A 25,586-nucleotide genomic window follows, 5' to 3' on the forward strand; every position below is an offset into this window, starting at 1 on the left:
CTGAAATCGTCCAGATCCTGCTCGAGAAGGGAGCCAACAAAGAAATCACTTCTACCAATGGGAACTGCCGTCCCATTCACCAGGCCGCACTACAAGGCCACGTCGAGGTGGTCAAGATACTGTTGGAGGCTGGTGCTCAAGTTGACCCGCACAAGGACGACTACGATGATGAGACGACTTCTCCCCTATGGCGCGCGGCTGATCAAGGGCATCTTGAGGTTGCCGAGCTTTTGATTCAGAAAGGCGCGGACGTTAATCTTCCATCTTTTCGATTAGAGGCCTTCCCAATTCATACAGCGGCCGCGAACGGGCATGCCGAAGTTGTCCGTCTCCTTCTCAAGAATGGAGCGGATGTAGACGCTCGAGACTACTATATGGACTGGACTCCACTTATGCATGCCGCGTGTGGAAACCATATTGGGATCATCAATCTTCTCCTGGAGCAGAACGCAAACGTGAACGCCATAGATGAAGAGGGTACGACTGCGTTGTGGATGGCTGCCGAAGAGGGACACGTGCAGGTTATTCAGAAGCTTTTGGACAAAGGTGCGAAATCTATCCCAGATGAAGGTCGAAGGCGGCCGATTCACGTGGCAGCACAAAACGGACACCTTGAAGCAGTCAAGCTGTTATTGAAGCTAGATCCGGGGGATATCAACATAGAAACAAAGAACGGCGCCACCCCATTGCTTCTTGCCTCGGGGGGGGAGACGGCTAGTCATCTCGAGGTTGCGCGCTACCTTATTGAGCAAGGCGCGGCTATAGTTATTCACTAGGTAAAGCTTGCGACCCAATATGTCGACGCATGACCACGGAAGACGATAGGATTGAAGGATTCAATGGAAAATCACAACAGACTGGCCCGTCGCCACTTATGAAGTTGGCCACTAGTCCTTCATCAAGAGGCTACGCCATCACTTTAAGTATCAGGCAAGTTGAAAATAGTCTCATTAGGTGTCCAATAAAGTGTATACGAACTTGGTGGTCTGCAAATTTGGTATATATAGTTGGCATGACAAACGGTCCGTCACCCATCGTCTCGGGGTATTAGAACAACTCACATACGGAACCCAAGTATGAGTCCGTTAATACTCCCCCTTGCATTAACTCAAAAAAAGTACTGTCTGAGATTCGACTTAAGTCTATTGTAATTATTTGTAGCGAACTAATGTTGCAGAGGTCACGCATATAAGGAGTATAGCAAGAGATCTTTTAGTTTGATATTCCAGCACCAGCTGAAATCGATTGATTTGCCACAGTGACTATACTAGATGTTTTCTTACGATGTTGCAATCCATATGTGCGTATCTAAAGTTGGGACCTCCTCATACACCGTACTTAACTTCTGAGGAAATTCAAGATCTGGATATGAGCAGAACTTCTATTGGTTCACGTTCCCCGCAGGTGGCTATGTATATTGGTCCCTTTGAGGCTCTGGGGGGGCGGGTGCTACTTCATGGAAAGGGTTGCCTTCTTTGCCTCGTTTTGTGATTTGCCAGAATGAGCTGAGGGCAGCTCCGTTTGGACAATTCAATCTTCAAGAGGCTGAAGATAAGGTCATGTGGTTTGCAGCCTGTTTGCGCCTTCGAGCGGGGTTGGACATATATTGATGTTTTTCTACTTCAATTCCTCGTCAACCTCCCAAGAGGTGAAGCGATTGTGCCTTCAATTTCTTTCACCTAATCATTGCAAGGTGGTCGTTAGCACTATGGCTACACAGGACAGCAAGCTATCTCTTGCGCAAGTTGCACGAACACGCGTGCTCATTCGGCGAATGCATGCCCTGCGAATGTACTGCTCAGCCCGCTCCATGTCTCGACACGGTCACATACTGATTCTGAGCTGCATTGTAGTGCGCGCCGTGGCCGATGGGACGAAGCGTTCCGCCTCCTAGATAAGAAGGACAAAGCGACGCTTGGCGGCGATAGAAAATCTCGCTTTAACGCACGAACAATTTACCAGTCCCTAAGAGACAAGCAAGCCCACTGCGAGTCAAAGAGGTGGACTCTCTTTACCAAAAGTGACGGGACGGAAGTTCAGATCCGAGATGTTCTGGAAAATATCGCATGCTGGGTCAGGAGATTCGAGTCTATCGGAGATTCTATCGTGCAGTTTGATCCAGTGCATGCTGCATTGCCTTGGGCAGGGGTGAAGGCTCTCATTGAGGTACGTTCATGTTGTCTCTTACCACCTTGATCTGAAGAAATCAATACTGAAAGCTTGCAAGGTTGCTGTCGGTGAGTTCGAGACGTACGCCAAGGTAATAGAGGGATTGGAGTTCGTCTCCCATATAATCGTACAGCTCGCCGAAGTAGAACAAGATATGTCAATCTCTGGAGGCTTGGTGTCAGAGCTGTCTTCAACGATTATTGGCTTATATGTCGAGGTCCTGAAATTTCTGGCAACTGCTCGGCGGTTCTTCGATCAAAGTGCCGGTGGTAAGTTACACCTTCCCATGTCTTGTGCAATACACAAGGAGTACACTGATTTTATTTATGCCAGTCCGATGGGTCAAGGGCGTATTCCAGCGCTTAAAATCCGCCGTGAAAGACTTTATCGACGGTATCTCCTCAATGATCAGCGATGTGTATCGCCTCTCAAACGAGGCAAGGTGGCAAGGTACGACAGTCTATAACCTATCTAGAATCCATCCGTCTCTCCGTTCTTAGGTATTGTTAGTACTAAGAAAATATCTCTAGATAATACCATGAAGGATGAAGCACGCCATAAGGAGTTGATGTCCTCTCTTAAGGTCCTTATGGAGGTCGTCACCAGCACCACCAACATGTCCGTCGACGACAACCGAGCTCGAATCCGAGGCTGGCTAAGTCCGGTATCGACCGAAGATGCTTATAAAGAAGCCAAGGCCCTTCGCCACGAGTCCACATGCGATTGGGTGTTTGATCTTGAGGCATTCCATGAGTGGACCACTCGGGAGGGCAAAACTTCCAAGCTATTCTGGCTCCATGGACCCGCGGGCTTCGGCAAGACCATACTGTGCTCCAGGGTGATTGATTACATGGAGAATCAGAACAGTTCCTACGGTCGGATTTTGTTCTTCTTCTGCTCTGGAGAAGACCACGAGAGGACGCATCCATTCGCGATTTTGAAATCGTAAATTGGACAGCTACTCATCAGGGACGACACGGCCATTGACATCGCTATGAAAGATGACCAACTGCAGCTGAAGATTAGTGAAGGCATCCCTGTGTCAGAGGCCGACCAAGATTGCCTCTGGTCACTGTTTCGCAAATTGATCAATGAGGTGCCGCACTGCACCTTAGTGATTGATGGATACGACGAATGTACTGAAGCTACTACTACGATCTCAAAATACCATACCCAGCAGTCCTGCCGGACCCAGTTTCTCCAGGACCTTGTAAGGGTCATTGAAGGGACAGGGACACACGTCCTTCTAGTGAGCCGCCATCAGCAAGACATCAGAGAGGTTGTAATGGGGCGTTGCGGGGATGGGCAATCGTTGAGAACCATCGAGCACTCGATCACAAAGGCCGACACAACGAAAGACGTGTCATCATTCTCGGAGACGCTGTTCGCAAAGAAGCTCAGCAAAATGGGGCCAGACAAGAGGAGTGACATTGCAGGTCGCGCCGTCGAGAAGAGCGAGGGCATGTTTCTCTGGATTGCTCTGCTCAATAAAAGGCTTCTGGCGGGCGCAACTAAGAAACAAGTGGACAAGCTTCTTCTCGATACGCCCAGCGAGATAGGAAAGGCTTATCAGAGGGAGCTGGAAAGAATTCTGCCTCCTGGAGGTGACCCATATCTCGCATCGCGGGCCGAGGCGATCCTGAGATTGGTCCTCTTCGCGGCTCGACCGCTGACAGTGCGCGAAATGGCCGAGGCTCTCGCCGTCCACTTCAACGAGGAGTCAGCCGAATATCCCCATGATGACCTCCCAGATCCTTTTACGGAAGAAAGCGTGGACGAAGAGTACGTTGGCAGCTACGTACTCAAGCCCTGTGGTTCCCTCATCGAGCTGCGCAAGGAGCATGCGAACATCGCGCTGGCATCGCAGACTATTCACTTTGTCCACTTTTCCGTCAAAGAGTTCCTGCTTCAAGGACCCCTTTACGAATGCGGGCCGGATCACAGACCATATTTCTCGAAAGAGAGCACGGAGCACGATTGGATGGCGGGCCTGTGTCTTCGGTATATGTGCTACGAGGAGTTCGACGACGATTCCAACAAGTGCATTCAGAGTGCGGAGGCCTTCATTTGCACTTATCCATTCTTCTCCTATACGGCAACTAGCTGGCCAGGGCACTTTCGTCGAAGCAGATCCGGCAATACTCAGCCAGACACTCCGAACCTGGTTTGGGAACTGTTCAACAAGAAAAATTGGAAAGTTTGGGCGACGTTGTTCGAATCAATATCACAAGACACTGGCAGAGATCCGAGTGGTCTACAGAGGCCTGCATGGGTCAAATCTCTTGACCGTGCCGACAGTGGCTACGGATCACTGGAAGCAGATGAATCGGAAGTGTCAGATATTGAACAGGATGAGTCGGGCGAGGAATCAGATAACGAGTCTCTTGAGGCCCCCACTCCCGCTGCGGCACGTAAAATCAGTCCATCTCCGGTATACTACGCGACTATCCTTGGCCTTACTGACATTGTAGAGCGCTTGATCGAACTAGGTCATGACTGCAACACCCTAGGGGGCGAATTTGGCACTCCCTTACAAGCAGCGGTTGTGAACGAGCAGAGACCTACCATCGAGGTGTTGCTGAAGCACAAGGCTGACCCATCTAAAAAGGGGGGAACTTACGGTACTCCTCTCATTGCTGCTGTTATTTTGGGCTCAGGCGACATCTTCAATAGGCTGCTTGTCAACTGCAAGAACCTTGATGCTGCAGATGAAAGCGGAAAGACTGCTCTGCATCACGCTTGCGGACTGGGGGCTATTGACATGGTGGCGAAGCTTGTAGATGCAGGCGCCAGCCTGAGCCTCGTATCGAAGTCAGGACGCACGCCCCTGGTACGAGCATTAGCACGGGGGCACCTCAAGGTGGTGCAGCATCTCCTGGAGAAAGGTGCTGACGCGAACGAGAGAGATTATGGACGGCAGGCGCCGCTTCTACTAGCCATCGAGATGAGGAACGAGGAAATCACCAAGCTGCTGCTCGATCACAACGCGGATCCGCATTGCCAAACGCCTTGGGGCATGAATGCACTGCACGCGGCGTGTTATGTCGGGTCAGCACCTCTCGCCCAGCTGCTCTTGGAGCGCGGAGCCGCGGTAGATGCGACAGACGACGAGGGCTGGACGCCGCTCCACTATGCCGCGAGCTTTGACTCCAAGGAATGTGCTGAGCTCATGCTTGATTCCGGGGCTTCTGTTCTGGCCAAGTCAAATGATGGCTGGACGCCGTTTGCCCTTGCGGTAAGGCACGGCGCCGCAAGCGTGGTAGAGGTCATGAATAACTACGAGGAGACGAGCGCTTCGGGTGCAACTTCGCGGCCCCTCAGACTGGCCGTCGCCCTCGAGGAGGGTTATGTCGACCTGGTTTCGTCACTCCTCAAAGACTCCAGCTGGTCTTCCTTCGATGCTGAGATGGTTCGAGATATCCTGGCCTTCGTGCTAAAGACCGAGCAGGAAGCCATCTTCCTCGAACTGGTAGCCAATGTCTCCAGGCCTGATGAGCTGGGGGACAGCTCGAGTGGCATGTGCGAGGGTCTAATCTGGTCAAATGAGGAAGAGCGTATGCTCAGGGACCGGCACTGGGGCAGCCCCTTACAAAAGGCGATGATGCTGCGCCCTGACTTGCGGTACATCACAGGGGCGCGGGCTGTCGTGCCCGACGCGATGCTGCCAGTCGCACTCGCCAACCGATCACACGACGTGGTGAAGCTGCTCCTTGAGCGCGGTGCCAACGCGTACCGCCAGCCCAGATCGGGGTCGGCATGGTCCTCGCCGTTCCAGCTGGCTGTGAACCAGGACTCTCGTGAGCTTGTGTCCCTTATACTGACAATAAACCGGCATCCTGCCCCAGAGGGCGTCCTGCTAGCAGCCGTCGAGGCCTGCGCCCAGAATGGCATGGCATTCGATGACATGGCCAAGTTGCTGATCTCGGACGGAGCGCTAGGCAACAGTCCCTATACTACCAACGCCAATGCCATCGACGATGATCGGGACCTCGATTGGTGGGCGCACGTACTCGTGGGAGAGTGGATAGGGAGCTACGACTTTGGGTCAGATTCATCCAAGGAGACTACGGCATTCCAGATCGAGACGGTCTCTACGGAGTCTCCGAGGGCGTCGAAGAAGGTGGTCATCTTGTTTTCCGGTAGCGGGCAGGACACAGTCGCAAAGTTCGTCATCCGCGGCCAGGTCACGTCTGGAACAACCCTGAGGTTCGTAAAGTTATACCCTAAGTTTGGGTGGGCGTACGAGGGCAGTGTTGAAGACGCAGAAGGGGGGTACCGTATCAATGGCCAATGGGGCAAGCAATTCGGAAAAAAACAGGGCGGAAATTTTGTGCTGGAAAAGAAGCGGTTGCATTGAGCCTGGTTGGTGATATTGGAAATGGATTCTTTACCCGGGTTTTACAACATGGCTTTCTATCTGATGAAGCCCACTTCGATAATCAAAGTCATTCAGTAAGAGCGATTGCAGCAGCACATATTTCCCTCTGAGAAGGAGGCAAGTTTCAAAAAGTCTCATTAGGTGTCCAATAAAGTGTATACGAACCAGTCATATGATATCAATACCCTTAACAAAAGTCAAGGAAAAAGAGTCAGGCCCCTTGGGCAGCCTCCAAAAGTACGTGTAAGAAGAAATGATAAGATCTACAATAATCCCTTTTTAAAGTCACAACCCCCCACGCCACCGTCTCCGTCCGTTTGTGGTCACATTAATGCGCCTCTTATGACATGGCAGCCACGTTCATGGGGAGAGCACCTGCAAGTAGATCAGTCAGTACTGGTTCCTTTACAAATGATACGAAGGAGAGTAAAACTTACCACCCCAGCCACCGTGGGCACCAATACCCTGAGCAGCGTTCACGGGGAAGCTACCAGGAGCACACTGGACGAAGCAAGAGCAGCTGCCATCGGCACCAACAGTTCCCTTGCCGGGAGTGACGCTGCCGCTGTCCGCAGCAGGGGGAGCGGCGGAGGGAGCCGCAGCAGGAGGAGCAGCAGGAGGAGCCGCAGCGGGGGCAGCGGAAGAAGCCGCGGGAGGAGCAGCAGCAGGCGGAGCGCTTCCACCGGTGATGGGAGTAGCAGAGCCAGTGCCGTTCTGAGCAATGGCCATCTGCTGGAACTGAGCCTGGGTCTTGGCAGCGGTAGGGTTGATGGAGAAGACCATGCCCTTGCCGCAGTGGCCGGCCTGTCGGCAGTAGAACCCTGCGTATCGATGTTAGCACGCTGCTCTCAGTGGCTTCATATCGTCATAGGCGAGTACTTACAGAGGGGAGTCGTGGCCATAACCTGCATAGCGACCTGGGGAGCGGGAACGATGGTGTTGTTGGGGTTGGCCTGGAAGCCAGAGTCCATGCCGCCCTCCAGCTTCTTGCAAGGAGTGTCGAAGGCAGACTGGGTAACGGTGTGGTTCATGGAGTGAAACTCGAAGATGACGGTGTCACCAACGGGGATGTTGTCGAGCTGGGGAGGAGAGTAGACGAGACCAGCAGCTCCTCCAACAGTGACGGTGTGAGTGGCACCGGCAGCGGCGGCGGTCGAGGTCTGTCCTCCAACAGTCACGGTCTGGGTGACGGTGACCTTCTGGTTGTAGGTCGTGGTAGCGGCACCGCCACCGGGGTTGGCCCAGATGATGATGATCTCGGTCAGAGAGTTGGCGGTGATACCGTGGCCGGCCATGCCTTGGGCAATGGCGATGCTTCGCTCATCCAGCTCCAACTCAACTCCTCGGGCGGCGTTGTCGGGGTAGGCATTCTGGACCTTGTTGGCCAGAGCAAGAGGCGCAGAGGCCAGAGCTAACCAGGAGCAAAACTTCATCTTGGCGTTGTGTGGGTAGATATTGAAGATCTGACTTGAATTACACGTAAAGGAAGGCTGTCGAAAGAACTTGAATCAACCAAGTTCAAGGGCGGTTATGGCGAGGGCCTGCTCGTGAAGCGAATGGAAGAAAACAGAGAAAGAAATGAAAAAGAGGGAAAGAGAACAACTGCCGAAACAATTCGAGACTAGTGATGAAGAAACGAAGGAATGTTTTGCTCGTCTCGGGGACAGCCAGGCATTATATCTGTCCAGGCGCCATGCGGCCGAGCATGAAGCCAGCCGTTTTCTCCTGATGGAGGCAGACCCTTGAACCCCCCGTTTCCGAGCTAAAGAGTTGTATTCCGGGGCGCGATGCATCCGAATCAGCGGCGCTCCGTACTGTTTTGCGCATTTTGGTGGTTTGCAGGGGTTCAAGGAGACAACTGTAACAGAGTTGTCTCGGGTGGCGTTTGGCCATGTTTTGGCGTGGCCCAGTCGGCGACCCTGGTCTAGCGGCTAGGGTCTTGGGACGCAAGACAGCTGCATGTTTCTTGAGAAGCATATCCAAGACTCAAATCAAGCATTTCACTTCTCATCTTTGTTTGATCGAGTTGCGTCTGGGCATCGCTCGCCACGTTCAGACCCCTGTCGTTGATGCTCGAGATCCAGAAGCGAGTGGGTGGAGACGCAATGCTGAGCACCCCGGATATGGCAAATGAAGAGTGCACCAGCAACGGTGCGCCATCCATCTCAGGTGTAAATGCGTGCTCTAATCTCTCGATTTTCTCCGAGAGACGCCAACATGAGATGGCCTTCGGTCCCGGCATCTGAGTAATGCGCAATATCAGCGCCCACGTTAGCCTTCATGCCGCTCATGCGCCTAGAAACGTGCCTCGACGAAGAAGAAGCCAACGGCGGACGCAGAAAAACGCAGCAGAAGTTTTGGCGGCTAGATCAACAGCAGGAGGCCGCAGGCTTCGAATCATGCCAGAAGCAGCATAGACTCGTCACAGTCGTCCGCCATAAGGGGTTGAAGCCAGAACAGCGTCAAGCGCTGGCAGGCCAAACTAGTTCGCGAGGGTCTTCAAACCGCCATTGTGGAGGATGAAACACGGCTTTCTCATGGGCCGGGGAATGAGCCGTAGCGCAGCTCTTATCAATAATATGTCGCTCTGCAATCCCATCGTTCATGCGATTCCGACTTGGTCTTCCCGACTTAGGTTGCCTCGACCGGATCTATCGAAGCGCGCCCTAGCGATCTCCTCCCTTCAATCTTAGGTATTGTCGCTGCTGAATTGACAGCAGGCAGGAAAGCTCGGGGTCGAGAGTCTAGAACAAAGAGGAGCAAAGGCGTCTGCAGGATCCTGGCAAAGGCCGCCTGAAGTGTTCACGATCAATTGTAAACCACGACGTTCCGATGAAGGAAGAGAGGATTGAAAAGAAGCAGTGAGGATCAAGAAGGCATGCAGGGGCGGTGCACAAACAGGCCGCAGCAATTTCCATCTTGTTGAAGCGAGTGCCACTTTCAAAGGTCAGACCAAACAAATGCGTAATTCTCTGCCATACACCGGGCACATCGGCCGCGATGCAGATATCTTAGCATTTCCGCCGCTATGTATTTTGAAACAAATCGTCCGATAAGAAACCATCAGTTGGCGGCGTGGCTGAAATCGGTAGAGCCAGAATAATTTGAAATGCACTGACACGTTGTTTCCACCAGGCGCTATCCTGAGACGCCAGAGACCAGAGTCATCGCGACGGTTGTCGAACTAGCAGGCCTGTGGAACGCCATTTGTCGCAGTGTTTCCACCCCAGCTTCACCATTCAACTTGTGGCGCAGCACCTTACTTCCCCCACGATCAGTTAGTTGACGCCGATAGACCCAACTTCAGCAACGTGATCGGTCAAGGCTGTTGCTCCATCTTCTGCTGTGGTTGTTGCTGTCCTTGCTGTTGTCCCTCAAACAGGCCGGTATAATAGCCGGCGTAGTACCAAGACATGAGGAGCTTTTTCAGATTCTCGTCGCGCACTGGTCACGGTAACCCGGAGATATTCCTCAGCGTCAGTGCGGCACGTTCAAAGAGACGTCGGGCGTAGGCCAGGAGGTGTGCTATCGTCTTGCGCGAGTGACTAACCTGTGCCAAGTATTGCCTGAGACGGAAACGCGTTGGGCAGAGAGTTCAAGCCGTGCGCTGGCTGCGTGCTCTCTGACTGCTTCTCGGCGGGAGCCTGTGGACATTGATGAGCTGAATAGCCCTGGGAATCATGGCAAGGGCATCTCAGATGAGATATGCAGTGCGTCTGTGCTGCAAAACGTACATCATCTGCTGCATCGGCACCTTTATCCGACAGATCGGGGACGTGTCCCTGGGTATCCGTCGATTCTTCTATCTTGGGAGTAACGTCTGCCCTGCAGTGGGCGTTAGCAGCAACAGACAGAGCGACTCGATCAGACATGAGGATCAATAGACGCACTTGGCCGAATCGACCTCGGCTTGTTCCAGGTCTCGAATGCTGCCGCCCTTTGCGCGGATGCTGTGGTATTTCTAGGCTCGGGTTAAGGCAACAGTCCTCGCCTTCGTTCTGCCAAGATGGTCTTACCTTGTACTCCCGCAGAGCATCGTTCCAGGAGTCAATCAGGACAGAGTCGTCCCAGATCTCTTCGTGCTGAGGGTCAGATTCATCGACGTCCATCGTGATCGTGATGGAGTTGCGGATGTGTGAGTTGAAGCTGGTAGAAGTGAAGAAGGTGAATGGGCGAAGGAGCTCTTGAAGACGATGGGCTAAGCCTAGTCGAGCTCTTCAAAAGTGACGATTCACCCAATTGTGACGTAGAGCTGAATTAAATCTCACATCAAGGTCAAGTCAAGAGAAAAGAATTCAAGAGCCCTACATTCTCTCAAATCAGTTGAATCAATGACATTTTCTGGCAATATTGATGCGATCCTTCTGAGACAGTTCGAGGATACCCTGAACAAAACAATGACAAAGGCCTGGATTTCGAGAGAGCTTGTTACCGTAACCGGCATAGGACCTGTTAGTGAACAGCCACCCCACCAATCGCGCATATCCATCCGCTTCACCGCCCTCGAAAACCGGCAGAATCGTAAATTTTCCAGTAATTTTCTCTTTTTTTTTTTCTGGCGAAGCGAATTTGCGGCGCCTGAACAGTGATACAGACAACCACCACAAATCGCATCATGGCGCCAGTTCTTCGTAAGAGAAAGGGTAAGAGCCACGAATCTCTCATTATACGATCTCTTCTAACTGAATCTAGCTGCGGAAGAGCCGAAGCCCGAGGAGGTTGCAAAGCCCACCGAGGTCGCAAAGCCTGCGGACAAGACCCCCAAGGGAAAGCGAAAGGGTATGATTGCCGACTTCAATCGATATGCCTCGAGCTGCTTCATGCTAACATTCTCTGGATACAGCCGCTGAGCAATCTACTCCCGTTTCCGCCAAGAAGCAAAAGTCCACCAAGAAGACGGCAGCCGAGACCAAGACACCCAAGTCACAAAAGGCCGAACCCAAGGCGGATAAGAAGGAGAAGGAGGTAGAGAAGAAGGAGGAGAAGAAGGAAGCGAAGGAGGACAAGAAAGAGAAGAAGCAGAAGAAGGAGAAGAAGGAGAAGAAGCAAGATGAAAAGAAGGATGACGTGATCGACATGGAGGGAGAGTCCGACGCCGAGGGACAGGAAGACGATGAAAACATCCAGGCCCTTGCTGGCAACATTGACCCGGAGGAGGAAACCGCCGTCAACGAGGAAGAGTTCCAGCCCGGCCAGGATGTCGGCAAGATCCCTAAGGTCTCGAAAGACGTGCAAAAGTCGGTCAAGGCCTCCAAGGAAGAGCCCGGCGTTGTCTACATTGGACGGATACCTCACGGTTTCTACGAGTACGAGATGAGGCAATACCTCTCTCAGTTTGGCCCCATCTCACGACTGCGCCTCTCCCGCAACAAGAAGACCGGCGCCAGCAAGCACTTTGCCTTTGTCGAGTTCACCGAGGCCAGCACCGCTGAGATTGTCTCCAAGACCATGGACAACTACCTGCTTTTCGGACACATCCTGAAATGTAAGGTCCTCTCAAAGGAGCAGGTCCACGAGGACCTGTTCAAGGGCGCCAACAGACGATTTAAGAAGGTGCCGTGGAACAAGATGGCCGGCATCCAGCTTGAAAAGCCCCGTACCGAATCAGCTTGGGAAGCCAAGGTCGCAAGAGAGCGAAACAACCGGGCAAAGAAGGCCGCCAAGCTTAAGGAGCTGGGGTACGACTTTGAGGCTCCGGAGCTCAAGGGAGTGCCGGCACCCGCCGCGGTTGAGAATGGGAACGAGGTCAAGGCAGTTGAGGCCGCTCCTGAGGCCGCTCCCGAGGCTGCTGTCGAGGCGGCTCCTGAGGTAGCCCCAGAGGAGGAGAAGCCGGCTGAGGAGCCGCAGCAGGAGGTCAAGACACCAAAGAAGGCTTCCACCCGGACGAAGTCAAAAGCAACGGCGACGCCCAAGGAGACTCCCGCGAAGGCGACCAGATCGACCAGGTCGACCAGGACGAAGAAGGCCGACGCTTAATACCAGCGGCGGACGACCTTAGACGTATATCTGTTTTCTTTCTACTACACTAGGCAGGTTTCATTACGGCGCAGTGGTTCATGAAAATTACACGTTTTGCACTTCATATTGAACAAACATGCCGTGAAAACTCAGCAAAGATTCAGTGGTGAAAATGGCATGTCCGCACTCAAGCGAACCCATTGCGCTCGTGAGAAGAACAAGCAAGCAACGGGATTATAAAAGGCGAGATTCTCTACTTCGCGCGAGATTGTGAAAGAGCCAGTAGGGATTGGATCTCCTTCAATAGTGTGATGGCGAAGATGATTGTAAGATGAAGAAGAAGAAGAAAAAGAAAAAAAATCGCAGACCCGCAGACTGAAAAGACCTGATAAGCAAAATCTCCCGATGACTAAGCACGTGGCCCGAATGCGGTTCCGGCTTGGGGATACGTACGACAATCTGAGAGACGGCTCGTATCCGCAGCTTGGAACACTTGTTCTTCTGGAAGACGCCCAAGCTTCTCTCACGCGCGTCGAGGCCTTCTAGAAGCGCTGACGATCCCTCGCTGGCGCCCCATTTTCGGACCGCTTGTCTCAATTGCTCTGCCCAGCTCGCCGGTTTGCGCATCGCCAGCTCGAGCCTCGAGGCCTCAGCCGGAACGAGTATCCGCAGACATCGGAGCAGACGAATCGGAGGCGACGCCGCGGAGCTGCTCGAGCGCTGATTAGGCAGTCCCCGGGCCTCCCTTGCGCTACAGCCTCTCGCACGAGGCTGCTGTATTAGAGCCTTGGAACATTGGATCGTCTAGCAAGCCGCATGCCAGCTCGTTAGAGCGCGGTCAACACCTGCCCACCATGTCCTCGACAGCGGGCACAGAGCCCAGCTTAACGTCCAATTCAGGTTAGTCGTGGTCCTCGCTCATGGCCTGACTGGTTGGGATGTCAGTATGCTAAAAGCGGGCGGAATGGGACAGCGGCCAAGAAGAAGAACAACAAGAAGAAGAAGAATGCGAACAAGAACAAGGAGCCGGCGCAGACGAGCAATGGCGACGCCAGGATTGACAAGGACGAGGTAGACGACGAGCCAGAGACGCCGACAACCGCCGTAAGCCGCTACCGAAGCTTCGAGACTATGTGATTCCCGCTAATTGTCCAACGTTAGGAGATCCCGAGCAATGTTGACAACACAGAAGAGCCTCCCAACGATAGCAACGGGCACCCAGTAGCTCCAGCGAACCACGAGCCCCTCGAAGACCATGCGCATGAGCAACGGCCCGACGGCGATTCCGACACATCGGCCAAGCTGGAGGCCATGGGCAAGGAGCGAGAGGCTCTCCGGGCTGAGGTCGAGCAGCTGCGGAAACAACTGGAGAGCATCCAGGAAAACCACCAGGCCGAAGTGTCGCAGCTGCAGTCGGAGCTGGAAGACAGCAATGCCGCAAGAGAAACCGCCGAGGAGCAGTACCAGACACTGCTCGGGCGCGTCGAGAAGATCAAAGAGACGCTGAGCGACAGGCTGAAGCGGGACAAGGCCGAGCTGGAGGAGGCAAAGGAGTACATCGAACAGCTCGAGGCGCAAAACGAGGAGCTCCGAAACGCAGCAGAGGCGACCAACGAAAACGTGGCGAAGCTCAGGGAAGAGCTCCAGGATGCCACGCGAGAACTGACCACACTTCGAAGTCGCAACAACTTGTCTGCGAACAATTGGGGGAAGGAAAGGGAAGAGCTCATGAGGACGATCCAGCATCTCAAGGAGGAGATGGAGAACACCTCCAATGCCATGGGCGAGTGGGAGGTCATCGCCATGGAAGAGCGCTCCATCAAGGAGAATCTCAACGACAAGGTCAACGAACTGGAAGAGGAGCTCGCCGGGTTAAGAGAAGGATACGAGGCGGCCGTCGCCGAGCGCGATAGCCAGGCAACATTAATCGACAATTTGCAGAACGCTCTACGAGAGATCCAAGACGCCCGGAAGAAGGAGCTTCGCGACCTGGTCGAAACAAGCGAAGCCCAGCTCCAGGAGCAAAAGAAGCTGGTGCAGGAAGCCGTCGCGAAAGCCACAGAAGCGCAGGCAGCCAAAGAGGAGCTTGTCAAGGAGCTCGAGCGCACGGCGCCATTTGAGAAGGAAGTGAAGGAGAAGAACCTCCTCATCGGCAAGCTGCGGCATGAAGCCATCGTGCTGAACGACCACCTCACCAAGGCCCTGCGGTATCTCAAGAAGACAAAGCCAGAGGATAACGTTGACAGGCAAGTATTGCCGCCGCCGCAAAGAGAAGTGGGCGCAAGCTAACACGTTCCGTTACAGACAAGTCATCACGAACCACCTCCTCCATTTCCTCACGCTAGACCGAGGCGACGCGAAGCGCTTCCAGGTCCTCCAGGTCATGGCCGGCTATCTCAACTGGACCGACGAGCAGCGCGAACAAGCTGGCCTTGCTCGACCCGGCGGATCCAGCAACAGCCTGCGCCTCCCTCTCTCGCCCTTCCAGCGCACTCCCAGCTCGCCATCCCTCAGCGCCGACATCTTCTCCGAGCCTTCGTCTGCGAGAGACAGGGAATCCCTAGCCGAGCTCTGGGCAGGCTTCCTGGAGCGCAGCGCTCAGGAGGGCACCAGCGACGGCCCGTCAAGAAAGGGGAGCACGAGCAGCGTGGCGACGGGCGCGGGGGCTGCAATAGGCCGGCCTGAATCCAGGGCGTGATGTATTTATAGAACAACTTATATAGATGTTTCACAGCGTAATATATATATATTCTCAACAAGACGAATGAAGTACATAGAAGAATGGTGCGCCGCCGCAATGCCGAAAGCCATGCCGAAACCAAAGGTGTACATCAGAAAAGCTCAGTATGCTCCCACCTACTGCTCTTCTAGCACCGGCCGTAGGACGTTCTGTGTATACGTCTCCGCATCCCTCGTGATGTTCTGAATATCAATCCGGTTGCTCAACGCATCGTTGACGCCATCAATCACCTCCCGCTCCTCCATCACCTCACCCATGATGCGCACCTCATGCTGCCAATACGCCTGCGACCGCGACCGCAAGTCTTCGTCGCGCATGATTGTGTTCTTGACGATGCCCACCGCATTCACCTTGCTCCTGACCGCAGTCAGCGCGCGGTTGACCTGCTCGATGCGCTCCGCCGGCGAGGGAGGCTGCACGAAGGCGCGGTTCGTCGCAGACAGGTACAGCACAAAGGCAATCGCCGCATCGAGCGCAGCCAAAGCGACATATCGGTAGCTGCGCATCGTCCAGTAGAAGAAGTCAATGTCGTTGAGCCGCAGCGCCCGCGCGTTAGCCTGGTGGTTGTAGGAATGGACAAAGTAGATTTCCAGCGCGGCGAGAACGCCGGAGGAGATTGTCGCCAGGGTGCGCCACTGCGAGCCGTATTTCCGCGTTACGGAAGGGCTTGTGACGATGGCGAGGACGATGAGGTTGCCGATGTGTGGCCATAACAGGGAGGGCAGCGCATAGTAAAAGTAGCTCTTGGGTTCGTCGGCCGTGCAGAAGATGCACTCTGCCAACACTTCCGGCCCGTACTGGAGATACAGCAACCTGCTCTCCATGTTGACGAATTTGGATCTCAGCGCATGGTCCCACGGCGTGAAGACGTTGTCTGGTCGTAGCGCCGCGATGCGAGTGAAGAGCACGTCGACGGGAATCTGCAGCCTGCTCTGCGTCTTGACAAAGACATTCTCCGGCGACGCAAACGGAAGCGTCTTCACGACGAGCAGAAACGCAAAGAAGGATAGCATGAAGATGGCGACTCGGATCGTCGGCGGAACGGGCTGCACGGAGAGGCCATGGCGGCCACGCGCTGATCGTACGCTGCGGTAGTAGGAGATGGCCTTTGGGAGCAGCATGGGCCCAAAGAAGAGGGCGAATGCGCGGATGCTAACAAGACGAAGAGATATTTTGTTAGCTTTACTTCAGTGGGGTTGAGAATGTTGTAAATTTAAAGAGAGAGACTCACGAATCCCAAGAGATTGCCATGTTGAGGGCCGCGCTGGTTGACACTGCTTGAGCCAGGCAGTTGAAAGAGCCAGGTGGCCAGCAAGAGACGAGGCTGAGATGCTGAAGGAAATGGTGGCGTCAGCAAGGCTGCTGCTCGCTTTATCTAATCGAAGATGGGGCTGTCGTTTTCAGCGAATCAGTGCGCGAGTTATTTTTGGTATTTAGTTGATTCAGCGAGGCCAGCGACATGCTGAAATGCCTAGGGCAGCGAATCCAGCTACCCTGGATCAATAATTGCATTTCCATTCGCATTCAACGCCATGGAGAACAGTATATAGATAATTAATAGAGAGTACGTAAATCAGCATTGCTCTAGTGCTGGTGTTTTCCATAAGGCTATTCCGTCAGTGGACGCTCAGGGCAACGTATCACCGTATCTGGTTTGCAGCAACACTTGCACATCACCAGCCCTTTGGCTTTGATGAAGAATTTTAGATGGGAAATATTGGGTAGTTTCTACACAGACAAAGATAAGAAACTCATGTCTCGATATGCACTTCGGAGACACCCTAGACGCCAAACTAGCCTTGAGCCTAATACCTGATCACTGTCCCTGAGGACACAAAAGGAGGGCTTCGGATAAGAGGCCACCCGCTTCGTAGACGCTCTACCAGATACTCGGCACCTAACGCTCACACGTCAGACAGGGAATGATGGGACAATCTTTGCACTCGTTGACTTTAGCATATCGGTCAGTATCGCCAAATTCGCGCTTGCACCATCTGAAGCATAGGCAAGCATCTCGCAGATCCAGAAAGAGGAGGCAAAAGTATGCCCAACAATTTGCTGCTCGCTTGCGCAAGCAACAACAACGACAACAACAACAACAACGGTAGTACCGTCCATTGTAAATCTTCAATTCAACTGCATAGCCAAACAAATCCTTCCCCGTATCGCTTGAATCATCCCAATCATTGCGCCGTGTTCTAAAATCCGTCAAGGAGCGCCCATTTCGCCGTGCCATGGTGTTTTTTCTCTCTCTGCAATCTTCTGCCGCGCCACCGGAATGTTCGCATGCAGCTTCACAATCCTCGCGACGGCAGCACTGTGCACTTATTATTTCTTCAACTTGGCTTCCCTCTTCTCCCTCAGCGCCCGCTCTTCCTCTTCTCGCCTCTTCTCGTCGGCTATCGGTAGGGAGTGAGGTTAGTTCCACGGTTCGCAATATGTGCAGACGGGGACACATTCTTGTCGGGGTTTCGGACCTTTGGCTTGCTTCTGCCTCATGATCTCGGCATTGCTCAGTTGTGCCTTTGCCTGCTGGTAGCCGTCGAGCTGGTTGCCGGATTTCTGTAATGAAGAGGGTGAGACCAGGGGTTAGTCATTTTTCTCTCTTCCGGTACTTTTTGCTGGCTCGCATGTGAAAATCAGGGATCGGCGTACGGCTTTGGCATCCTTCTTCATGTTCTTGGCGCGCGCCAGATCTCGCTGATTTCCGCGGGCCATGGTGGTGACGCTGTCGTGGGAGTGCTGGTCGTGGTGGGAGAGGAAGATCGTGGAAGCAGATGGATCAAGGGCAAGGATGCTGCAGTTCGCGCGTCGCAGAAGTCAAATGCAGAGGAGGCTGTAGATGCATGTGGTCTTGGAGCCAATCGGAGGGCCGGCCGCCTTTAAATGCTTGCCGGTACGGAATAAGCATCACTCTAAGGCCGCTACTAATCACGGAGTGGCCCGTGTAACATTCTTTTGCTTTGCGCCACCAAAGGGAACTTTGCGTCCGTCTCCCTTGAAGCCTCAAGTTCGTTTGTCTCCTTGGACGTGGACGTTGCGGTGAAAATTGACGATGCCACGGCCATTATTGAGTGTGCAGAGGCATTTCCGCATCCGATGGCAAAGCTGGTCGATTTGATCGGATGAGGTGAATCTGAGCCACCAAACGTGTCCGACCTTCAGTTACACGGGTGCCATCTCATGACTTGCAAGCATCTCGTCGATGCCGGAAAAGATAAGGAGGAGTATCTGATGAATATCATTACCAATCATCTTTTTACAGAGTTCAGCGCCTGAATCACGTCGAATCTTCCCATGCCTGCCATTGCACCGTTCTCGGCAACACCTATTCCGGCCATGAGATCCAGATGCATCTTCAACTGGAGCCAACAACAGATTGCCCGTGACTAAGCGCTTCTCGGCTCTTGTGAGACATCGATTCTTCAAGCATTGGGGTTTACCGCAGCACCACCCACAAGTACTGGTACCTGACTCACGTCGCTGTTCACCAGCATTCTGCACTACGGATACGTACCGCGACAGCGCTTCACCACACATCTGCTGAAACACTTACACGCACCCTCCCAGCCAATCAATCCAGCCTCAACATCCCGGTCTCGAGATGCAGACAAGAGGCTCCCAATGAATGGACCTTTTTTAGCAACTTGCCGCCGCGCTTCATTGGCCGAGATACATCGATGCACTATCCCGCCACAAGCAGACGCTCCGATTTGTAGATTCTCTTTGCCTCCCCTCCTCTGAAGAGGCCGATCAGGAGCTTTCCTTGGGCTCTAGTGGGAGCTGCGATACTGGCGCCAGCGTGGCCACACATGGAGGCCGGGCTGCCGATGAAACGAAGCTCCTTTCGGCGCGGCTAATGATATTTCTATGTAGCATCCCCATGATCTATTCTCGCCGCTGAAGCTGTCTGGGAGACTCCTTGTGAATGATTGGTCTCGGGACGCCAGCGCGGCAGCATTAGCTGATGCCGTGAATGGGGGACGAGCGCCGGCTGTTTGCTGCGAGCTTCCCTCTGGCCAGGTCTCGCATGCATGTCTTTTGAGTTTTTTTTTTTCTTTCCTCTCTCCGAATTGCGCTCCGTTTCAGAGGCAGGGGGCTTGCTTCTAGTATCGTGAGTGAGGGCGGCAAATGGGTCTATTGTTGTGGTGGTATTGATTGGGTGCGTGGTTGTTGATAAACAAGAGCTGAGCCTCTTCTTAGAACTGAGGAATGCCCACACACCTTTTTCTTTCTACCTAACCTTCTTTCACAGTGCTGTTCAGATTTTTGTCAATCACTTTTCTCTTTTTCTTTATTTCCTTTTCTACTATCCTATTGTTTTCGTGAACAATGGTGTTTGTGTGAACACACATTGAAGCTGCTCTCCAGTCGTTCTCGTAGCTTCACACTCTTTCCTTTTCTCTTTTCTCCCATCTCTCTTTTCTTCATACGCTTCGCATCTTCGTCATCTTCGTCATCTTCATCAACTTCGGGCTGGTTCCCATATTCTCTGCATCGACTGGGCTTTAATCTCTTGCCAAGATCTACACCACATAAAAACAGGCCCTTACTTGACCTATCGCACTTCATTCTCATTCACTGACGGGCAGCGGTTACTATACTTCCCGCTTCTCCGTAGTAAGTTTTACCGCTGATCGCATCTCAGACTCTCTCGACTGACAGTTGCCCCTAGCATTCCCTCTGCAATAAGAATACCTTACGACTCTTCAGTCTTCATCATGGCTGGCTTCATGAACTCACCTGGCCTCCGAGGCGCTGGACTGGTCGTTCTCCAAGCCCTTCGCGTTGGCACCGTCATCACGCTGCTGACCTCCGGTGCCGCCTGTTGGATCCTCATCATCGATGTCGAGAAGAACAAGCCGTACTTCATCTTCGAGTGCTTCAGCCTCTTTTTCGTTTCCGTCCTCTGCTCTCTGCTTGTCGTTTCGGAACTCGCCTTTGCGCAATTCATCAAGATCTACCTCCGGCGCATGTGGCCCGTCTTGTCCGACCACCATGGACTGAGTTGGCTGGGCTTGGGCATGATCATCATCGGCTGCAACATCCTGGGTATGCTCAACCACGACTTGAAGATGGCTTCTGCCCTGTCGTCACTGGTCCTGGCTGCGGGTATCTTGGCCCTAATCTTTGGATTTCTCAACATCGTCTGCTCCTTTATCTGGTGTGATAGGAAAGAGGGCATCACATCTCGCGACATTCGTGCCAATGGATCGCTCGCTCGATCACAACGCGAGTTCCATGATTATGATCCTCCGAGCCGATCATCCTCATCCAGGAACGAAAAGACGAGGAGCAAGTTTGTGTCCATGTTCTGGAAGAAGGACAAGGAGGAGGAATATGTGAACGCAGTACCGGAGATTAGCCCTCCCTATACCTACAGCAACCACCATGCCCGCGATCTCGAGGCCCAGAGCGACAGCCCAATCATTCCGGGTCTGAAGCGCCCTGACACGGCCTTGCACCCCATGAACACCCGCATGAATAGCCGCAGCAGTCGGAGCAGCCGATACTCCGAGGCGAACATGTCACGATTCTGATTGCTCTTGCGAGGCTGGGCCTTATTCTCTTGGAAGAGCAAATGGGCTGCAGAGTGAAGAAAAATAAGAAAAGAAAAATTAGAAAAAAAAGGGGCACACAAATGCCATCAAGCCTGATAGGCGGATGGACGGAGGAACAAGGGCGTTGAGGAGTGGAACAAGCGATACCCCCAAGAGGGCTGGACATGGTCTTTCTGATATCTACCGATCTCTTTGCATGTGCTTTAAAGTGATTTAGCAATGATATGATGCGTCATTGAAGTAATAAAATTGGAATTGAAAGGAAAGAGAGTGAAAGACACGCGACTCGATCTGCTGTCTCTTCATCTTTTGGTGACCAAGTCGCGTGGACACGTGATTGAGGTAGAGGTGCTGCAGACACTCGAGACTACTCAAGATATGGCCTTGTATTCGGAAGAGCTGGGAGTCAGAAAACAAAGTCAGTCGATGCTGAAAATCAACCTTCACATCTTGCGGATCTGTGTTCACGCGTCTGTTGTCTCAGTGAGTCCGCTTGTCACCACCAACAAGGTGAGAAGGTGAGGGCTGACCTACGCCTTATTTTCGGAAATGGTCCGTGCGGCAGCTGATAGCTGGCTCATCACGTGACTAGCGATCAGCATAAACCTTCTGGCAATCGCTCAATTGCTCATCAATCCCGTTTGCTTTTCCTCTCCCAATGACTCTTCTGGCGGCCTGAAGCGGCTCATCTTGACGTCCTTTGCCTCGTTTCCGCGAAAGGGAGCTGGACCACGATCCGCGACTCTTCCTCATCTGATCCCCATTTCCAGACGGGCAACTGGTCCTTGCTCCCCTCTTCCACGCCTCTGCAATTGGCGCGAGCCTCGTCCATTCGGAGCCCTTCTTTCCACGGCGACGCGGCACTCGACACGATCATTGACAGTAGCATCTATATCACGATACTTCAACAAAGCACGATCCAGGCCATAGGAGGCCATTCCAGCGTAGGCTTGCCTGCGGAGATAGTGATTGATTCGCGGCGAGTGATTTCTGAAGAAGACAGAGGCAGACCAAAGGAAGCCGAAGAAGGCTTTGCAAAGGATCAATACGATAGCTTGTTGCGGGGGTATAGAAGTTGTTGAAGACGGCGAAGGCCAGGACAAGTATCTCTTGGAATAAACTTCGCGCCTCTTCCTACGTGCAACCGGGTTACTGTGTCCGATTTCGTTCTGTTGCCTATACGACGGATCCTTAGCTTCTTGTTATCTTCAACTTCAGGGCGGCAGCAGCGTTTTTCTTTGTTTTCGTCTTGGGATCCTGCAAAAGCACCGTTGCCCCTTGTCTCTGGCTCTGGCCATATTTGATCGCCACGAGTCTTTCTCCTTGTCCTTTTTCTTAAAGAATATTATTCCAATTATCGGCAAACCGCTTCAAAATGTCATCTGACGGGGATGAGGTGGCGGAGGATTACCGCCTTGCCCTGGAGGACCTCTCCTCCAACATGCGTTTCGAGATTAGCAATTTGACAGTAATTGCTAGAGAGAACACCGAGCATGCTTTGGCCATTGCGGAGGTTTTGCAGCAGCACATCCTCAAGGTAGGAGGACATTTCCCTTTGAATGCGTTGGGGTTGATGGGAGTTTCTCTTGCGATGCATCTCTCTTTCTACTTCCCCCTCTTGCCCCCCTTTCTCCTTCTCCTTGCTGTATTTTCAGATGCTCATACGTAACCAGGCGCCACCGAATAAAAAACTGCCCGCTCTCTACGTGATGGACTCAATTGTCAAAAACGTTGGCACTCCTTACACGCTGTATTTCGGCCGGCAGCTGTTCAAGATATTCATGGAGTCATACGCGGTCGTTGACCACGGCATCCGCAGGAAGATGGAGGAAATGCTTAAGACGTGGAAGGATCCGGTTCCTGGCTCATTGGACACACGACCCGTCTTTTCACACGAGCTGGTGCGGCCGATCGAGAACGCCTTGATGAAGGTCAGAGCCGCGAGCATGCCCCAACCGGCCCAGAGCGCCATTCCTGGTCGGCCTCGGTCAGCAATGTTTCCTCCTCACCGAAACACCCCGACGCCACCGGGGATGCGTGGATATGCCGGTCAGCCCGGCAACTTTCCGCCTCAGCCTCACCCATTCTCTAACGGAGGGCATCCTGGTGAGCCATTGCCGGGCCATGTGCCGCTTCCTGGACAGCAGGTTTGTGTCCCTCTCAATACTTACGCCTGGCAATGATACTAACATGTCCGTGTATAGCCTGCTCCATATCTCCCACCATCCACCACGGCCTCTTACAACTCGACCCCTGTTCCCTTCCCTCCATCTGCTCTGGGATCATACGGCTCAGGCTTGCCCATGCCCTCTGGAATAAGCGTAGAGACGTTGAGCAGTGACATTCAAAAACTGATTGTTGCGATGCGGGCCGAGTTCTCACAGAATCCGCATGATGGCGGCGTCCAGAGCAGGCTGAAGGCTCTTTTGGACCTCCAGAATGTTGTGCAGCACTCGAATCTGCCTGCAGACCAGCTTGAGCTCATTAAGAACAAAGTAACCGAACTCGCTGCCGTGACAATGAGGGCCCCCCTGGCCCGTAATTCTGCGACTGCAACCCCCCCTATCCCAGCACCGGCAACGGCGCCGCCTCTGGCGCTTCCTGTGCATCCTCCCTCAGCCTCTGTAACCCCGACACCTGTGCCGGCGGCCCAGCCTGCCGCGCCGGTGACGCTCGATTCATTGCTGGGACAAGGGGCGATGGCGGCTTTGTTGGGAATGCAGGCGGCGAACTCTCAGAATACGACGCCTCAGCCTCCGTTTGCCGGTGTCCCCATACGGTCACCACCGATGAATCACATCGAACCGCCCAAGGCGGCGCCGATGCCACCGGCTATGCCGACGGCTCCGGCTCCGAATGCTTTGTCCTTGGTAGAACAGCTTCGAGCGGCTGGTATTCTGCCACCCCCGACACCCACAAACGTTCCGCCTCCAAGCCAAGCACCGGCTGCTCCACCACCGCCGTCGTTGTTCCCTCCGGGTCTGTCGGCGAGCATTGCCAGTTTGCTGGCTGCCCACAGGCCGGATTCTGGCCGATCCAGCGTAGATGGACTGGGCAGCTCGTCTGGATTGGATTCGACTGCTCTCAAGTCGCAGTGAGTTGCTCTTCTCATCTATCAACGACATGCATGATTTACTGACCAGACCTTCCAGGTTCCGACCCGATGCTGTTGCCGCCTTATATGACAATCTTGGACCTCCATGCACGCAGTGTGGCAGGCGGTTCAAGACGGACGAGGAGGGGAGGCGGAAGAAGACGGCTCACATGGACTGGCACTTTAAGGTACACCAGCGCAGCACAGAAGCCGAGAAACGAGGCACGCACCGAAGCTGGTACGTTGACCAGCAGGTAAGTTTTTGCCCTCCTCCAACCTTGAATTAACATGGAGAGAAGAACGCTAACTGGATACGCAGGACTGGGTCAAGGCTCGCGAAGCGGTCGATGCGATACATGACGTGTCCTCCAAAGAAGAGTCTGCTCAAGCAGCCAAGGACTCGGAGGGGCCCAAGTACATTCTCGTGCCCGATCCAAGCAGCGGCATCAACAATGTATGTCCGATTTGCCAAGAGAGATTCGAAAACAAGTGGTTCGACACCGTGCAAGAGTGGGTGTGGCTCGACACGGTCCTGGTGGGCAATCGAGCGTATCATGCCTCGTGCCGCGCCGAGGCAACGAGAGACCGGGAGTCTACGCCTGGCCTGTCACGCCGCACGCCCGAGCCGGTGCTGGGGAAGCGGAAAGCAGAGACAAATCTGGCGTCGCCCAAGGTGCGGGTACAGAAGGCGTATGTGTAACGGCATGGCCATATTGTGATTTTTGTCTTCGGCGGACATGAGGCGTTGTGTGCCAGCAGCTTTGTCTCTGGCAATCCTACAACGTCTAGGGAGGCTTCTGGAGGACTGATTTTAGGAGAAGCGCATGGGATACTATCATGGAATGGCGTTTATGAGCAATCTACTATTTCTGCAGACAGCTTAGTGCAGCGCAGATGGCGAGAGACTCTGCAGAGTACATTATCGACTACAGTATACAGTGAAGTGATGAAGATGTCGTTTGGAAGGCCCGCGGTTTCTTTTGTTTCCCACTCTTGTTTCCTCTCGTTTAGAGATGTGGTGAGAGACAGTCGAAGTGAACGTTATGGCCCAACAGCCGTGATGGATATAGGGATATGTTTGCCGAGGTGAAGATGACATTGATCTGAGTGTACCTACCTAGGTCGCCAGAAGCACAGTACAGATACCATCTGTGAAACCCTTTGGCAGCTGCGGTTGTGATGGTGAGACTACCTTAGATGGTAACCTGTCGTTGATGGGCTTGTAAGTCATATTTGTTGCAGTTCGATTATGATGTAGTATTTCTGTCTCATCACCCAACTGAGTAGTCGTTGAGAATAGCTGAATCACATAATTTTCCCGTCTCTTCAGACTCACAGACTTGACGTTTCTGAAATAAGAAAATACGATTGAAACTAGGTCATTGTTGTATCATAATTGTGACAATTGAGACGAACAGATTCTGAGGCAGAATCAAAAGATCAAGCCAACACTTGAAGTGATGCCGTCACCGCAGCATGGAAGCAACTCCAGCGCCCAACCGCCCCTGGGGAAAGGGCCGACATGCACTAACCCGCGTCCCCCACAGCGCTGAGCAGCAACAGCTCCAGCGGGCTCCAGCTCGCAGCTCTAGCGCACCCGAAGCCCCAGCGCGGCCTCGGCCACCAAGAAGAGGCCATCTGCTTACCTACGCAGCTCCAGCTCTCACTCAAATGGAGCCTGGCCCG

General features: G+C 53.4%; 10 protein-coding genes across 10 annotated transcripts; 6 read left to right on the forward strand and 4 right to left on the reverse strand.

Moving 5' to 3' along the window:
- Positions 1–71: 71 nt before the first annotated feature.
- Positions 72–437, forward strand: BBK36DRAFT_1107061 (ankyrin; the record flags this gene model as incomplete). The annotated part of the gene is made up of 1 exon (XM_024889218.1): positions 72–437. A coding segment is annotated over one exon (366 nt), but the record flags the coding sequence as incomplete, so codon positions are not given.
- Positions 438–566: 129 nt separating this feature from the next.
- BBK36DRAFT_1089590 (ankyrin) lies at positions 567–5,407 on the forward strand (the record flags this gene model as incomplete). The annotated part of the gene is made up of 3 exons (XM_024889004.1): positions 567–764; positions 4,862–4,933; positions 5,030–5,407. Coding segments are annotated over 3 exons (648 nt in total), but the record flags the coding sequence as incomplete, so codon positions are not given.
- Positions 5,408–6,887: 1,480 nt separating this feature from the next.
- BBK36DRAFT_1172712 (hypothetical protein) lies at positions 6,888–7,980 on the reverse strand (the record flags this gene model as incomplete). Its single annotated transcript, XM_024895768.1, has 3 exons — positions 6,888–6,922; positions 6,985–7,368; positions 7,431–7,980. The coding sequence occupies 3 exons, from the start codon at positions 7,978–7,980 to the stop codon at positions 6,888–6,890; spliced, it is 969 nt and encodes a 322-aa protein (XP_024745472.1).
- A 1,886-nt stretch (positions 7,981–9,866) lies between these two features.
- On the reverse strand, positions 9,867–10,656 carry BBK36DRAFT_8540 (hypothetical protein; the record flags this gene model as incomplete). Its single annotated transcript, XM_024898570.1, has 5 exons — positions 9,867–9,991; positions 10,098–10,191; positions 10,282–10,372; positions 10,438–10,508; positions 10,564–10,656. The coding sequence occupies 5 exons, from the start codon at positions 10,654–10,656 to the stop codon at positions 9,867–9,869; spliced, it is 474 nt and encodes a 157-aa protein (XP_024745473.1).
- A 967-nt stretch (positions 10,657–11,623) lies between these two features.
- Positions 11,624–12,292, forward strand: BBK36DRAFT_1098906 (RNA-binding domain-containing protein; the record flags this gene model as incomplete). Its single annotated transcript, XM_024889128.1, has 1 exon — positions 11,624–12,292. A coding segment is annotated over one exon (669 nt), but the record flags the coding sequence as incomplete, so codon positions are not given.
- Positions 12,293–13,027: 735 nt separating this feature from the next.
- BBK36DRAFT_1136608 (golgi matrix protein) lies at positions 13,028–15,208 on the forward strand. Its single transcript, XM_024893037.1, has 5 exons — positions 13,028–13,280; positions 13,360–13,394; positions 13,546–13,638; positions 13,678–14,751; positions 14,810–15,208. The coding sequence occupies exons 2-5, from the start codon at positions 13,360–13,362 to the stop codon at positions 15,201–15,203; spliced, it is 1,596 nt and encodes a 531-aa protein (XP_024745475.1). The 5' UTR covers positions 13,028–13,280; the 3' UTR covers positions 15,204–15,208.
- Positions 15,209–15,361: 153 nt separating this feature from the next.
- Positions 15,362–16,496, reverse strand: BBK36DRAFT_1129893 (hypothetical protein; the record flags this gene model as incomplete). The annotated part of the gene is made up of 2 exons (XM_024891782.1): positions 15,362–16,397; positions 16,477–16,496. 2 exons carry the CDS (start codon positions 16,494–16,496, stop codon positions 15,362–15,364), a joined length of 1,056 nt encoding a protein of 351 aa, XP_024745476.1.
- A 1,077-nt stretch (positions 16,497–17,573) lies between these two features.
- On the reverse strand, positions 17,574–17,963 carry BBK36DRAFT_1185709 (hypothetical protein; the record flags this gene model as incomplete). Its single annotated transcript, XM_024896455.1, has 3 exons — positions 17,574–17,644; positions 17,723–17,807; positions 17,901–17,963. 3 exons carry the CDS (start codon positions 17,961–17,963, stop codon positions 17,574–17,576), a joined length of 219 nt encoding a protein of 72 aa, XP_024745477.1.
- A 2,015-nt stretch (positions 17,964–19,978) lies between these two features.
- On the forward strand, positions 19,979–20,785 carry BBK36DRAFT_1172718 (hypothetical protein; the record flags this gene model as incomplete). The annotated part of the gene is made up of 1 exon (XM_024895769.1): positions 19,979–20,785. One exon carries the CDS (start codon positions 19,979–19,981, stop codon positions 20,783–20,785), a length of 807 nt encoding a protein of 268 aa, XP_024745478.1.
- Positions 20,786–21,682: 897 nt separating this feature from the next.
- BBK36DRAFT_1136609 (hypothetical protein) lies at positions 21,683–24,603 on the forward strand (the record flags this gene model as incomplete). Its single annotated transcript, XM_024893038.1, is given in 7 exon segments — positions 21,683–22,046; positions 22,140–22,343; positions 22,480–22,953; positions 23,011–23,071; positions 23,090–23,900; positions 23,959–24,154; positions 24,220–24,603. The coding sequence occupies 6 exon segments, from the start codon at positions 22,182–22,184 to the stop codon at positions 24,598–24,600; spliced, it is 2,085 nt and encodes a 694-aa protein (XP_024745479.1). The 5' UTR covers positions 21,683–22,046; positions 22,140–22,181.
- Between the last annotated feature and the right edge of the window lie 983 nt (positions 24,604–25,586).

Source organism: Trichoderma citrinoviride, assembly GCF_003025115.1.
Source record: "Trichoderma citrinoviride strain TUCIM 6016 unplaced genomic scaffold BBK36scaffold_18, whole genome shotgun sequence".
Taxonomy (NCBI): Eukaryota; Fungi; Ascomycota; class Sordariomycetes; order Hypocreales; family Hypocreaceae; genus Trichoderma; species Trichoderma citrinoviride.

Excerpts from the sequence above, each read along its gene's own strand:
- BBK36DRAFT_1136608 (XM_024893037.1), top strand. The coding sequence starts at position 13,360 with ATGTCCTCGACAGCGGGCACAGAGCCCAGCTTAAC. Across the intron at positions 13,639-13,677 it reads TACCGAAGCTTCGAGACTAT|CAATGTTGACAACACAGAAG; the intron begins GTGATTCCCGCT and ends GGAGATCCCGAG. Across the intron at positions 14,752-14,809 it reads CCAGAGGATAACGTTGACAG|ACAAGTCATCACGAACCACC; the intron begins GCAAGTATTGCC and ends GTTCCGTTACAG.